At 42.5% G+C, this 16,576-nt stretch overlaps 1 protein-coding gene across 6 annotated transcripts in view; it reads right to left on the reverse strand.

Moving 5' to 3' along the window:
• The window catches only part of nfic (nuclear factor I/C), a 39,946-nt gene that overhangs the window by 21,083 nt on the left and 2,287 nt on the right, over window positions 1-16,576 (reverse strand). For 4 of the 6 annotated variants that reach the window (XM_080002749.1, XM_080002748.1, XM_080002751.1 and 1 more), the window contains exons 1-3: window positions 11,487-11,553; window positions 1,250-1,420; window positions 858-1,034 (exon numbers count right to left, since the gene is read on the reverse strand). In XM_080002749.1, coding sequence (XP_079858875.1) covers window positions 858-1,034; window positions 1,250-1,420; window positions 11,487-11,516 — 378 coding nt within the window. In that variant the 5' untranslated portion in view covers window positions 11,517-11,553. Of the gene's footprint in view, window positions 1-857; window positions 1,035-1,249; window positions 1,421-10,819; window positions 10,936-11,486; window positions 11,554-16,576 lie in introns of those variants that run through there. The other 2 variants (XM_080002752.1, XM_080002750.1) reach the window with 2 other exon arrangements.

The raw sequence follows: 16,576 nt of genomic DNA on the forward strand, positions 1-16,576 counted from the left end.
AAAATAAAAATTCAAGGACTTTTCTATTGAAATGTAAAAAATTCCAAGTTCGATAACGCTGAGACTAGGTAATAATTGGACATAAACTTCGATGCACAATCTTTTAATTTGAAAATAAAAGTTACAACACCTTTTTTTTTTAAATCAAAAGCCAAACGCCAAAGACTAGATCCTGTAACTATATAGACCTAGTTTGAGTGCTCCCATGACCAAAAAAAAAGCTACTGAACTTTGTAATTTCAAAATGTAAATAAAAAACAGCTTTTATTTTCAAATTAAAAGGCTGTGAAGCATATAGACTTAGCTTGAGGGTTGATTCAAATGACAAACAAAAATATATTATATAAATATTTATGATATAAATATATTATATATATTTTATATATAATGGGGTCACGAGTGTGTGTCAGTAGCAGTATGTGTGTGTGTGTGTGTGTGTGTGTGTGTGTGTGTGTGTGTGTGTGTGTGTGTGTGTGTATGTGTACTATAGCGACTATAGCGATGATAAAAGTCTTGTAAATGCGGTGATAATATTAAAATGATTGCCTCGTCACTGGGCCAACAACTAGAGGCCCACAGGGAATCTTCATCCTTCTCCCGATAGGCCACTCCAGGCCCGCCCCCGACCCCCAGAGCGACCATTTAACAGTCTGATCCAGGCTATCTTAACACCTGGGAACCAGCTCGGGCACTCCTCGGACAGGTTTATGCAAAGGTGCGCAAAGGGCTAAAACATATTTAACCCTGTGACTCTGCTGAAAGGACTCGTTCATATTGAAGGCTGGGGGAGCATAGCAGTTGCACTGACAGATGAGCAGCCAGTTACACTCCTGCCGAGCGATTGAACGTGAACGTACCTTGTCCGCTTGCCTGAGGCAGTCTATGCGTCTCATTTTGCCTTTCTGATCGGGGTTGGATAGCACGCAGCACGCCGTCTTCTTCCCCGTGATGGACAGCACAAAGTCCTCCCTGCACTCGGGCCTGATGTCCTTTCTCAGCTTGGCCAGGAGGCGGCTGGCCCACTTCTGCTTCACCTGGAACGACGAGTACCAAAGGAAACCCACTGACCTTAAACACGCGCGCCATCGCCAGAGGTAAGACACTTCGCTTTGCTCTAGCCCCGTACAATTTAACTTCAATTCAACGCAAACAGCGCTTGTAAAGAGAAAAACAACAACGTTGTCAATGCTTGACGGCGTTCAGAAGGTCATTCAAATCGAGCGAGCGGGGGAATGACGTCAGGTCGCACCTCTGCCTTCTCCCCCAGCAGCTCGTCCTTGACCGCTCTCTCCTCCTCCTTCGTCATCCTCTTCTCGTGCTTCTTGAAGTACTTCCTCTTCCTGGCCTGGAGGTTGAACCAGGTGTAGGCGAAGGCACGGACCTGGGGCAGCAGGGCCTCGATGAACGGATGGAACTCATCCTGAAGGAGCAGAAAGAGGGACACGGTTTTCTTTCACCTTTTTGTCTTTACCGATCGAGGGACGAGGGAGAGGAAGAGCAGAGGAACGGCACGGCCGCCATTTTCTCCTCGCTGACGCATGTCTGACTTCAGCTGCCTGGTCAAGGAATCATCGATTTGTGCTTTCTGTACTTGCTCAAGTCTTGTGTTCATCCATATTGGATTGCATATTGTGATAACTGTATTGATAGGAGATCCAGTATTCAGTGAAGTTTTACTATTTGCTGATTCTTTCATGAATTAGAATTAAGATGTCACTGGCAGGATACTGTAGCCGGTAAAATAGATTCTATTTTTGATATAATAAGCTATAATGACTTGATAATATTATCTTTGTGAGATTGAAATCTTACACGGTCCCTGTGGTATACTAGCTCTCCCTCAAACCTTGATCACATCTGTTTTCCACCACTGGGACTTGGGCTGAGCGGTATGGAAGAATTTGTCATAATAATCCAATATTGATTATGATTGACAATGATTTGAACGTTTCCCTGTGTTTCCATTTCATAAGCTGCAGCCATGTGGTTTATCTATTGCAAACATCAGGTAGACAGTTATTATACTAGCAGACAAGTTATTATAGTTATTACACCGTTACTACACAAGAAAAAATATACACATCACGCGTGCTGCCATCCTCAAAAAGCAAAATGGAAAAAGCAGCTTTAACACACATTTGACTGATGGAAGGAGTTTAAAGGTACAGCAACACTTGATGAAAAACTGCATTTGGGGAAAGTACAGAAACTGCCTTTTTCAAATACAATTCCCTCTCGTGTTGCAGACCAAGTAGGGTAAAGATAGCATATTTCTCCACCAGCCCTCACTCTCCACAAGCACCTCCGCCACCAGTTAGGGTTGTTACTGTGATTATTACCGTCAACTTATTGCTGAGTAAATTGCGACATTTCCAATATGTCACTATACACTAGGCTGATATTGCTGAAATTAGATACATGAATCACTGCCGTTGGAGTAAATACGCTGACAAAAACAAAACTGACCGACGGCTCGGATTACATCCTAACATATATGGTACCACACGGTACACCCACCATAACACAGCACGCAGCGCAACTGCACTACAGTGGTCAATTCTACGATCCCTTCGTGAGGCTTGTCATTTAAAATACAAGACCAATAAAAAAAACAATTCTGATCGACGTCAACCTGCCAGCGCTGGGCCCCATAAAGCCGAGCCCAGGACCCAAAGTGACAAACCTGAAGATAAAGGCACCGGAGCGCTTTCGACCTTTCCGTGTCCAGCCGAGTGAGACGGCATCTTAAAAAATGAAATGCACACCTGTTTGAAAAATGTGTGTTATTGGACCAAGTTCACCTTCAAAAAGAAATGTAATTGATAATAAAATAAGAAAAAGATCATTAAATACACTCGGAAAATAGCTCAATCCATATTCATATGCATCAGTTTTTTGGTGCTTGCACTATGAGCCAACCAAACAAAGTTGGAAGTAATCTGACCAATCAAACTGACACTATGGGGCGGTTTCGCAGAGTGGGTTTAATCTAAATCAGGACTTGACTAATCTTACTTAAATTAATTCAGAATTAAAAAATGCCTTTCGGAGACGTTGCTTAGTTTAAGATGAATTAGTCTTGGACTAGGAAGTCCTGGACTTAGGTACTGAAGGACCAGTCAGCTGCTCCTGTCTGGTCTTGGTGCTGGTCTTCTTCCAGATAATCCATTTTCTCTATTTGTCAAGGTCGACCTGGAGGCCCACGTCCATTACTCCACAGATAAACCTGCATCTGGCCGGGTTTAATTTAAAACTTCACCTTGACCTAGATAAGCTCTAATCTTCCTTCTGAAAATACCATTTTTTTTAAATAAGACTATACGGCAAATCTGAGACTATTTCAAACCATGACTGAGAAAGGCCATTTCAGTTGGTGCAAATGAAAAATGGGATTTAGTCTAAGATTTGGTGTAGTCTGTGTCCGCGAAACCGCCCCATATATAATCAATTATTGACACAAAAACATTTCAAGTAGTAGTCCTTAAGAGAATGTGTGTATGTAATTAGTTTAGGGATGGATGGATGGCTCTTGGATGGATTGATAGATAAATGCACAGACGGAAGGATGAATTGGTGAATGAATTGGTCATCGATGGACTGAGGGGCGCAAATCAGCACAAATACTACAGTTCGAGCAAGATATTGTCATCCGGGAAAAAGCAAAAGCAAAACTACAGAGACAGCCTATTACAATCGAGTCCACTAGCACGGGCTGAGCAAAAATGATATCTAAAGAGAGTGCAATTTTTCGGAGAACTGTGTCTCACCATGCAGCTGACTGGACTGATAATTGAAGAACAATCATGTCGTGATTTCCTGACCACATGTCGTGGTCAGGAAAGGGTCCTGCGTGTTTTTAAATTGGGGCCCTTTTTTTATATTGGAGGAGACTTATTTGAGCACCGGGAGAACATGCAAACCCCACACAGAAAGGCCACTTATCGGGAGACAACACACCTGAGCATGGTACAAAAAGAGCCCCAGGTGAGAATGGAACCCAGGACCTTCTTGCTGTGGCGCAGCAGTGCAAGCACTGCGCCACCGGTATCATCAACTTAAATGTAATAATTATGAGGAACCCTGGGAGTGAAGAGGAAAACATCTTGAGTGTAATTCCTCAAAGGATCACCAATGACAATGATTACTTTTGATCTCCCTTAATGAACCAAGAGGCTGTCAAAAAATGTAAGGCAATAGACACAAGATTTTATCTACCTTCACAAAAATACGGACTATAATTTGTCAGAAGCACTCATCGATGCATTTTCCCTTGTTGCTACGGAGAACAATGAGTCGTACTAAGGGATCCCAATCCATCATGTGAACCAGAGCCCAGAATATGGAACACTCTGCCCAAAACTGTGACTGAAACAGGCTTTGTACTTTGTGGTGTGGGGGTGGTGTGGTTTGAGCAGCCACACCTGTCCTGGGTCTAGGTAATTGGGGCCCAGGATCAGAGTGGCTGCAAACCTGTTGCTCGTTGGTTGGGCTAACAAGCAACAGGTAAAACCCCCATCCCCACACCCGCTCAGGAGAGGAGCCCTGTCATGACAGATCTCCATCTGCTCCTGAGCTTATTCCAACGAGCCCTCCCCTCCCCTCCCTCCGGTAAACTGTTGTGTCTACAACCCTGTTGTCAGTGTCTGTGCCGGAGGTCCCTGAAAGTCACTTGGCTGGCGTGTGGAATGCGAAACTGCCACATACTTCTATACGTGCATTGGTAGAATATGAGCTCAGATTAACATTAAAGCAGCGATGTAACACGATGTAACTTTTTTACCTTTAATTAACAGCTTCAAAATCCTTTTGACGGTACACTGACTTGTACTGTGTTCGGGTACGAAACCACGGGGAAAAGTGCGTTACGCTCAACGACACTACCTCACTTCCTTGATGCACGGCTCCGGTAATTACTTTTTTTTTTTTTCCTGGTAAAATTTCTATCTTCAAAAGGACAACCCCAGATATAATATTAACTTGCCGCTCAGAATGCCCGGTAATAATGATCCTCCCCGACGGCCCCGGGTGAGATGGGATGGGCAGGGCAACCGCACGTCGGCGCGCCGGGCTCTCACTTTCATTGCGTCACGGTGTTTGTTTCACCCTCTGACTCCCTCGTACGAGCCGATCTGCCAGGCCGAGCACATCTGGTACCTACACACAGCAGAAGGCTGATCCCCGCACCCTCCCAAGAGAGGCTCCGGGGGAGCCGTGGACGGGGTGCTCGCTGAAGCGGCGAGGTCCATGCAAGAGGTGCTGTAACCTTGGTGTACATTATATTTGCCTTTGCAACATAGACTGTTATTGAAATGTGACAGATATGGTTCAAATTTGTCAGGTTAAATTCATTATTTTTACGACAGCGGTGTTAAACTGCAACTGTAGGGGCGCCAAATCCCAAATACCAAAAGTAACATGGTGCTGCTTTCAGATTGAATTCTAACTCGCAACCTCTTAGTTCGAGGCTAGGAAGTCCGAGACTAATGTAATGAAGGACTAGGCAGGTCCTTCTGCCTGGTCAACCTGGAGGGCCACATCCATCAATCCAAAGATAAACCTGCTTCTGGCCAGGTTTGATTTAAGCCTTCACTTAGACCTAGATAAACTCTGATCTTCCTTCCGGAAATCCTGAGACTATTTTAAACCACGCCTGAGAAAGGCCATTTCAGTTAGTCCAGATTAAAAGTGTAATTTAGTCGAAGATTATAGGCCTAATCTGTGTCCACAAAAGTGCCCCTAGCAACACGAGTAACACTAATAATTTTTCAGATTCTGCCTCTGATGTCAGTCACCGTGGCCCACGCCGAGCTGGAGGGAGCTGCTCCACTTTTTAAGCCGCGTCCCATTTCGTACTATACTGGCTCCATTAACAAGAATCCCTCCCAAAACGTCCCACAAAGGGCCTGCAGAGCCATCACAACCCCAGCGACTTGGGAGGATAAAGTCTTTTCTTTTCTGAGTTTGGGAGGAAAATGTCTCTCTTGACTGTGAAAAGCTCTCGCACGCTGAATCACATCTTAGAGTCGTGCGTAGAACTCCGACGTATTCCGAGATGACTCCTACCGCTTTCATAACAATAAAACAATCACAGTAATGTGGGCGTTAAGACCAAGCAGGAAGAGGCGTTGAGACAAGTTCAGAAAATTGCATTTCTTTCCCTTAGTGCAGACTTAAAGGCAATATTTAACTATATTACGATATTAAAATAACCAAAATCGACGATATCTATGCTCATATTCAAAATGTATTTTGTTTACAAATATATGTTGCGGGAGTAGAATGCGGTAGCCCTCTTCTCAATTAACAAATACAGTATATGGATAATACTCCTGAAAGCATTATTTTCCTAATCTTTCATCTACCGTATCAACGTCTATCACTCGGTTATTGCCATAGCCAATTTTATTTTGCATCTTTCGCTTAGGTTTATATTTTGCTTTATTTTTTATTGTTTATTGTACATTCCCTGTCTTCTATCTTAAATGAATCCCAAATATACTTTACTGTATATTGACATTTTTTCAGGTTTACTGCATATCGTCATTTTATTTTTTCCTGTTTGTGTTCTTATTATGTTATTGTTATTATTATTATTATTGCCTTTTTTGACGCAACCTGCTGGCACGCCAAAGTCAAACGTCAACAAAACCGCAACTTTTGCGGCGCCAATATCGAATAATGTAGAAAGGAATAACATCTGCCTCTGGCTTCTCTGATTTGTCAGCACACCGGAAAATGAAAAACATAAACACAAACACAGGGATCGCAGGAGAGAAAAAACGTCAACATCTGACTCCCAAACTCAAGGCCAACTTATAAACATCAGGAGTGTTTTTCCAACAAACAAGTCCACGTGGTCTCGCAATGAGGTCTCTCTTGCGGTGTTGCTCTGTGCAGAATATGTGGTCGAGAATGACGGCGGAAAATATTTGAGTCTAAGGATCTATGAAATTATACAGTCGTGCAGTGCACTGGTATAACATTCGCGAGGATCAAAACGTGAGTCGGTTATATTGCGAGACAAGTTGAAAAACTGTCTGATCGGAAAAGAAGGACATGGATTAATTTTCCGCCCATGTGGCTGAATCTCAACAACTTAACTGCAAACAGGTTGGGAACTTGTATGAGTGTCTATATTTATAAATATATATTTGTTTTCTCAGAACAGTTAACAGAATAAGACATTCTCTGTGGATCAATTTAAGTTCACTCCCAATATTATTCAGAATGTTCTATTTTATTTATCACAATGAGCAGCCAACACTGATTTACAATGCATTATTTATATTTGTTTTACACACCATATAGAAGTAGACCATCCCGGGGTCCTTGGAACACAACACAACCATTGACATTTAAGGATTTTTTTTCTCATTAGAATGAACACCTTACTTAGTGTACACTTTTTTTTAAGAAAATAAAGTTGGCTTTTCTTTTCAATCTCACATACTATGTTCAATATTTGGTGATGATTATATATTTTTTGAAAGTATCACATTTTTTTGAATACAGTTAGCTTGGTTGTTTTGGTGACTTGGAAACTTTTAAGAAAATACAGAAGTTATTTTTTGAAATACCAACTTTTGAAGTATATATGAATAGAGAGAATGTTTTTGTTGGCAGCGGTTACAGATTGTAAACCAGACGACAGAACTTTGAATTCCACCTCAGGATTCATGGTGTTTGAACTGTGGTAGGATTTGCTCACCTTAGCCAAAGTAAAATGAATACAGCATTTCTCCTGCAGCCAGAACCGTGCACAAAAGGCCCACTGGGTCCATGGTGCAGAACTGGCACGCCCCTGTATCTGTGGCGTACTGCTATGGCAGCAAATTGGGACAATTGCTTTTTGGAATTCAACACGTTCGGTCCTGCTTGCATGGGTGGAGGAACGTGATGAATCGATGGCATCCCTGCCAACAAATTTTAAGAATTAAGCCTGCACACAATATGTTTGGTTGTAAACAGAACGGATCCCAGAATGAATGACAAAACTGTGCCGAATCGATAGCCATATGTCGAGCATCAAAAACTGCACCGGACTTTTTGAATCTAAAGATTAAACTTCCACAACATAATTATGAGCAAAAGCTTGGCGGGATGCTACTCATAGAAGGGCTCCAGACTAACTTTTTTCACCATTGTCCCGGATCGCGTCTCGAAAAACAGTTCTAACCGTCCCAAAGTGAATGTAAACCGTCCCGAAATCAAACCCTAACCCCTGTTGTTTCTTTACTTTGTTATTATCGTCAGTAGTTGTTCATTGTTAGTGGCATAATAAAAACGCCATTAAAATGTTGAGGAAATAAATATTTTTGTTTATTTTGCTCCATTCAAAAAAATTGGTTTTGCAGGATTGATTGTAAAAGCATCCGGATTAAATCAGAGTTAATTGCTGTGCTGCTGTACACTTTTTGTTATCAAAGTACAAGTACCTTGAAGCATTGTTCTTCAGTACAGAACTGGAGTAAATGTATCTGGCTACTTTAATCTCTGGCAGAAGTTTGTTAACTGATGTAAAGAGTCCGTAACTTCTAACTCAAGGCACCTTTACCTCCAAACTGTACTCAGCTGAAGTACTTTAGTACATTTATTTACTGTAAATGTTGAATGCTGAATGTAATGTGAAATTTTATTTTCAGTTAGGCAATGCTATTTGCAGTGAGGCGGTCAGAGGACCACCGTGGGGGTCTACGTGGGGTCCTGGAGTCAGGGCGGTCCAGTGCGTAAAAGAGAGCGAGCAGGGATTGCACAGAGAGTTTTTTCGATGTCACAATAAACGAGCGGCTAAATGGATATCCTGGACTGTGAGTCATTTTTGAGATCTTGAGATTATTACAGTGAACTTGTTGCGTTGTCACATTAAACCTGCTGTTCACCGTCTAACGCTTCATGTTCCTAATAAGAATGCACAGATTATGACGATGGATGTTGACCATGGAAGTGTGTTTACACACGCCAGCATGGGATATATCTTCCCGTTGGTTTTACTGCTCAAGTATAAATGGCTTTAAGTTGACGGCACCGCACCACAGCTTCAATTCCCCTCGATCAGCCGATCCAGGGCAGAGAGCGGGGAACTTTGTGGGTGCAGTTCCTCCCTCTCACCACTAGGGGGGATAATGTTATATTATCCCTTCTGCCAGAACAGATTGAGGTAATTACTCTTTGAGGGTAAATCCAACTTCAAAATACGTGTGCATTTCATCACGGCAAGAAGCAATCAATTCATTTGGGCAGAAGACATGTAAAAATGTTGTAAACAGCAAGCGGCGTGGTTTGTCGAAATCTGCAGATGTCAACACATCTATGACAAAAGCCAATGTGCGTGTGTTAGTGTGTGTGTGTGTGTGTGTGTGTGTGTCTGTGTGTGTGTGTGTGTGTCTGTGTAATCTTAGAGATACGTCGAAATAAATCAAAATTGGGATCTGCAGCAGGGATAGACAGATAGATCGATAGATAGATGGATGGATAGATAGATGGACAGACAGACAGACAGACAGACAGACAGACAGACAGACAGTTAGACAGATAGATAGATAGATAGATGGATGGATAGATAGATAGATAGATAGATAGATAGATGGATGGATAGATAGATAGATAGATAGATAGATAGATAGATGGATGGATAGATAGATAGATAGATAGATAGATAGATGGACAGACAGACAGACAGACAGACAGACAGACAGACAGACAGTTAGACAGATAGATAGATAGACCTTCAGGCCCCCCTATTTGTTGTGCCCTTATTTAGGAAATAATACTTATTTCAGTTTATTTGAACTAAATGGTGCCCCTATATGTACAAATAAGGGATTATCATTGTTTTTATGTTCTATATTCTTTTTGGTTATTCCTTCCTGTCTTGTCTTATTTTTAGAACAGATTTGTGTAAAGCACCGCGGCACAAACTTTGTTTTGGTTTTAAAGCGCACTATAAATAAACCTGAACTTGAAGCAGCAGCAGCAGCAGCAGCAGCAGTAAAGAGAAGAGGGCCCACAGCCTGGATGTGTGACTCACAGTTCAATAAAACCCAACACAGACACATGGAGGCTGCAGCTGCACCGGGTGTGTGCCACGGTCAACACGAGCCGACCCACAGCAACACTTGAGCTACGCCGAGGCATAAAGCCATCTCATGTTCCTTGTTGACCGTTGTTGTGGGTGGATCAGGTCCCTCACTGGCACAGCAATTGCGGCCGCTGCCATTTTTCAACATTCAACCTAACTTCGGTTTGTTTTTGGTTGAAAAAAAAAAGAAATTTAAAAAATGACCCAAAAAAAAGCTGCCTCGCCCCCACAATTACAGCTACGCTTATGTACCGTGGTGGAATGCAACGAAGTATAAGTACTCAAGTACTGAAATGTATTCCATCTTGGAGCCTTTATGGACAATTTTCACCCCGTTCCAAAGCTAGTATTACACTTTTGGTTTTTTTTTTTACTCAATTCCATTTACAACACAATCATGACATTACATTTGTTTGATATATTTTTTAAGATGTATCTGTGTGCGTGTGTAACTAGGTATATCAAACCCAAGGAAGGATCAGGAACTGGATCCAACGTAGTTCTAATACAGGATTCTCATCCACGACTCATTCCTTTATTAACTATTCACCTTTTTATGCAACAGAAAGAAGGTGAAGTCTCCCTTACCGCTACGTCGTATAACTAACTCTGTCCTAAAACGTGCCACGTTTTACTTTGAATACTTGAAGTACATTTAAGAGCAAGTACTTTCACGTCCCTGAAGTAGAAACTTCAATGGGCTATGGGTGGTAGTTCTCCTCGCAAGTAAACGTTGAGTACCTCCTCTCACACGCAGTGGTCGTGGCCGCTCCGTTCGCCCGCTCGGCCGCCAGCGCTGTTCCAACGGAACGTAAAGAACCGGAGGAAATCCACGCGCTGCCCCGCAAACCGCCGAGCCGCGGCGCGGGCGAAGGGGCCGACGTCCCCGCGCTGCCACGCGGACGCCGAGGCTTGCTCGCCCTGCCCGGCGCAGCCACGACCCAGACCGCCGCCCGGTCCGCCACGGGGCCGCCCGGTCCGCGACGGGGCCGCCCGGTCCGCGACGGGGCCGCCCGGTCCGCCACGGGGCCGCCCGGTCCGCCACGGCGCCGCCCGGTCCGCGACGGGGCCGCCCGGTCCGCCACGGGGCCGCCCGGTCCGCCACGGGGCCGCCCGGTCCGCGACGGGGCCGCCCGGTCCGCGACGGGGCCGCCCGGTCCGCCACGGGGCCGCCCGGTCCGCCACGGGGCCGCCCGGTCCGCCACGGGGCCGCCCGGTCCGCGACGGGGCCGCCCGGTCCGCCACGGGGCCGCCGACGAACCGCGGGCCCCGTCGCGCCGCGCGAGAGAACGCGTCCCGGGGCGTGTGTGTGTGTGTGTGTGTGTGTGTGTGTGCGCGCGCGCGCTCTCGCGGGCGGGCGCAGCGTGGCGGGGTGCGCGGCGGGCGCGTGCGCGTGCGGTACCCGTACCTGAGACAGCGAGAGCGGGGAAAACATCATGGTGCGGGGGCGGAGGCGGAGCGGGCGACGTCCAGATCCTCCGTCTCTTGCATGAGTTTGGCGCCGGGCGGGCAACGCGTCGCGCTTGGTCACGGCTCCGTTTCTTCCAGCGGCATCGTCCGGAAATTTCCGTTAATCTGCGTTTCCGTTAGTGCGATTTTCCGAAGTGGTTTTTTGTTGGGTTTTTTTTGCTTTTTTTTTGTTAAAAAAAAAATATATATATATATAGATATATATATATATCTATATATATCTATCTATTCGTTCATATCGAGAGATATAAATATGTCTCGATATGAATATCAATCCGGGATCCTCGGATGACTCCGCTACGGAGGGGGAACGTCACGTTAACTCCAGGAATGATGACAAGCCGGAAAAAGTTGGGGCTGAGAGAAGGAAAAAAAAAAACAAACACACACACACACACACACACCCACACACGCACACACACGCACCGCCCCGCAGAGAGAGGGAGGCGGGGGGAGGGAGGGAGGGAGCGGGGAGGGGGGGGGAAAGTTCGGAAGGACTCGAAGAAAGAGCGTGTCCGGGGGTGTGAGGAAGCCAGGAAGGGGAGAAGAATGAACGAGCGAGAGGATCCGCGGAGGGAGGAATGGAGTGACGTTACGAGCGCGGCCCATCCCAGAGCGCGGGCTTAAAGCCGCAGCAGCTGCCGGACTCCGTTCGACTCGCCCCCCTCCGCCGCCCTCCCCCCCCCTTAAACCGGCGCTGCGACGCACGGCGCGGCCGCCTTCGGAGCTTAACGTCGGAGCCCCGGCCGCCGGGGGGTGGGTGGAAAACGCCACGCCACGGGTGTTGGACGGGGGTGGCTATCCGGACAGCGGCTCCCGACGGGGGGGTCCGGGGACTCCCCCCAGCGCGGGGGAGGCAGGGGATCCCCGGCAAAACGATTAAAAACCAAAAAACGAGAGGGGTGGGTCGCACCAACAAAGCGTTAACGGCAGAGTTGAGGAAATCCTGCTTTGAAGTGGATTATACGTCTAAAGCTGATCTGAGTTGTGTTGAAACACCGACATTTAACCATAGTGGTTCTACTTTACTAAGTTCACAAGGCAATTTACCATAATGAACATCATTTTGATCGTATGTTCACTGTAACATCGCTTACTGTGGTATAGACTGACATGGCGCTTTGGACTAAATCATATCTAACAATAATTCATAATAAATAAATACATTATAATAATCTCCTCAGATTGGCGTCCCAGACACAAAATCGTATCAAATTGGGAATCAAAGCGAGGGCCCCCGATGTGAAAAAGTATGAGAAGAACTGGCAGAAGGTATATTAAGTGTAATGGAGCTGAGTGTAAGTCACCGTTACTACATAATCGCCTGATCCCAATTATTTGAGTCGATGGTGAGTATTTTGTAAAAACCGTTAAACGACGGAATCGTGTTTCCATCCCAGTCGAAGGGGAACTTTAGTCGTCAACCAAAATGTGTATGACGCTGACAGAGGATGGCCGGCGACGCAGATCCATTCAGGTGTCGCCCTGCAATTAAGAAGCGGAAACAAATCCTCCACTCCGACTGACACAGGCAACAAACCCACAAAGTACCAACCAACAGAAAGTAACGCGGCCGCTATGTAAGCACCCCCCCCCCCCCCACAGCTGGTATGCAGTTGTATGTGTACAGGATGATCCACATCATGGCAGACGATCAAGGGGTCATGGAGTCAAGCACCTAATCACAGCCGTTAGGGAGGCTCTACAAATGCCAGAGCTCTATCAATTCACAAAGCAAGTATTGAACCTTTTCCTCCTCAGGGCCACTGGTGGATGAACCTTTGTACCAGCTGACCATGAGCATAATGTACAGAAACACCGTAACGCTCCCACACACACACACACAGGCATCCTTGAGTATCCAACAAGCCAGGCCCAGCCGCTACCTGCGTAAACTCTACACGTTTAAGTGTTTGACAGAAAGTGACTTGAGATGTCAAATATTTGCCTCTGACTCGTATCCGTTTGTTACTACAATCTATTTCATTTGTGCTAGTCACCATTAATTAAGTACTAGTACCTATTCATTAGTGACTAGTGCCTTTTCTTGCTGTAACTATTAACATTTGTTGTTTTACCAGTAACATATAGACATACTAGACAAAACTGCTTGTTGATAGTTTAATTTAAAAGGTTACTAGTGAAAATAATGAAGTTCAAGTCAAGTTAAATTTGTTACTACGAGCAACAGGAAAAGGCACTTGTCCCCAATGGATACAAAGTCGTCGCTACTCATTTAATAGTGACTAGTAAAAGTGAAATAGATACTAGTAACAATCAGAATGGATACTAGTAAATATTACTATGTACAAATATTTTATAGCTGAAACACAAAAGGCCATAGGAGTCAATGACAAAATTGTCCAAATTGTTATTATAACATTGCGATAGTTACTACTAACAATTTGAATAGTTACTAGTATCTAATAAATAAGTACTAGTAGCTGATACATGCTGACTAGTACAACAAAATAGTTACTAGTATCTAATAAATAAGTACTAGTAGCTGATACATGCTGACTAGTACAACAAAAATAGTTACTAGTATCTAATAAATAAGTACTAGTAGCTGATACATGCTGACTAGTACAACAAAAATAGTTACTAGTATCTAATAAATAAGTACTAGTAGCTGATACATGCTGACTAGTACAACAAAACAGTTACTAGTATCTAATAAATTAGTACAAGTAGCTGACACATGTTGACTAGTACAACAAAACAGTTACTAGTATCTAATAAATAAGTACTAGTAGCTGATACATGCTGACTAGTACAACAAAAATAGTTACTAGTATCTAATAAATAAGTACTAGTAGCTGATACATGTTGACTAGAACAACAAAACAGTTACTAGTATCTAGTAAATAAGTACTAGTAGCTGATACATGCTGACTAGTACAACAAAATAGTTACTAGTATCTAATAAATAAGTACTAGTAGCTGATACATGTTGACTAGAACAACAAAACAGTTACTAGTATCGAATAAATAAGTACTAGTAGCTGATACATGCTGACTAGTACAACAAAAATAGTAACTAGTATATAATAAATACGTACTAGTAGCTGATACATGCTGACTAGTACAACAAAATAGTTACTAGTATCTAATAAATAAGTACTAGTAGCTGATACATGCTGACTAGTACAACAAAAATAGTAACTAGTATCTAATAAATAAGTACTAGTAGCTGATACATGCTGACTAGTACAACAAAAATAGTAACTAGTATCTAATAAATAAGTACTAGTAGCTGATACATGCTGACTAGTACAACAAAAATAGTAACTAGTATCTAATAAATAAGTACTAGTAGCTGATACATGCTGACTAGTACAACAAAAATAGTAACTAGTATCTAATAAATAAGTACTAGTAGCTGATACATGCTGACTAGTACAACAAAAATAGTAACTAGTATCTAATAAATAAGTACTAGTAGCTGATACATGCTGACTAGTACAACAAAACAGTTACTAGTATCTAATAAATAAGTACTAGTAGCTGATACATGCTGACTAGTACAACAAAAATAGTAGCTAGTATCTAATAAATAAGTACTAGTAGCTGATACATGCTGACTAGTACAACAAAAATAGTAACTAGTATCTAATAAATAAGTACTAGTAGCTGATACATGCTGACTAGTACAACAAAAATAGTAACTAGTATCTAATAAATAAGTACTAGTAGCTGATACATGCTGACTAGTACAACAAAACAGTTACTAGTATCTAATAAATAAGTACTAGTAGCTGATACATGCTGACTAGTACAACAAAAATAGTAGCTAGTATCTAATAAATAAGTACTAGTAGCTGATACATGCTGACTAGTACAACAAAAATAGTAGCTAGTATCTAATAAATAAGTACTAGTAGCTGATACATGCTGACTAGTACAACAAAAATAGTAGCTAGTATCTAATAAATAAGTACTAGTAGCTGATACATGCTGACTAGTACAACAAAAATAGTAACTAGTATCTAATAAATAAGTACTAGTAGCTGATACATGCTGACTAGTACAACAAAAATAGTAGCTAGTATCTAATAAATAAGTACTAGTAGCTGATACATGCTGACTAGTACAACAAAAATAGTAACTAGTATCTAATAAATAAGTACTAGTAGCTGATACATGCTGACTAGTACAACAAAAATAGTAACTAGTATCTAATAAATAAGTACTAGTAGCTGATACATGCTGACTAGTACAACAAAACAGTTACTAGTATCTAATAAATAAGTACTAGTAGCTGATACATGCTGACTAGTACAACAAAAATAGTAGCTAGTATCTAATAAATAAGTACTAGTAGCTGATACATGCTGACTAGTAAAACAAAAATAGTAGCTAGTATCTAATAAATAAGTACTAGTAGCTGATACATGCTGACTAGTACAACAAAAATAGTAGCTAGTATCTAATAAATAAGTACTAGTAGCTGATACATGCTGACTAGTACAACAAAAATAGTAACTAGTATCTAATAAATAAGTACTAGTAGCTGATACATGCTGACTAGTACAACAAAAATAGTAGCTAGTATCTAATAAATAAGTACTAGTAGCTGATACATGCTGACTAGTACAACAAAAATAGTAACTAGTATCTAATAAATAAGTACTAGTAGCTGATACATGCTGACTAGTACAACAAAAATAGTAGCTAGTATCTAATAAATAAGTACTAGTAGCTGATACATGCTGACTAGTACAACAAAACAGTTACTAGTATCTAATAAATAAGTACTAGTAGCTGATACATGCTGACTAGTACAACAAAAATAGTAGCTAGTATCTAATAAATAAGTACTAGTAGCTGATACATGCTGACTAGTAAAACAAAAATAGTAGCTAGTATCTAATAAATAAGTACTAGTAGCTGATACATGCTGACTAGTACAACAAAACAGTTACTAGTATCTAATAAATAAGTACTAGTAGCTGATACATGCTGACTAGTACAACAAAAATAGTAGCTAGTATCTAATAAATAAGTACTAGTAGCTGATACATGCTG

This window comes from Zeus faber (assembly GCF_960531495.2).
Source record: "Zeus faber genome assembly, chromosome: 1".
NCBI lineage: Eukaryota > Metazoa > Chordata > Actinopteri > Zeiformes > Zeidae > Zeus > Zeus faber.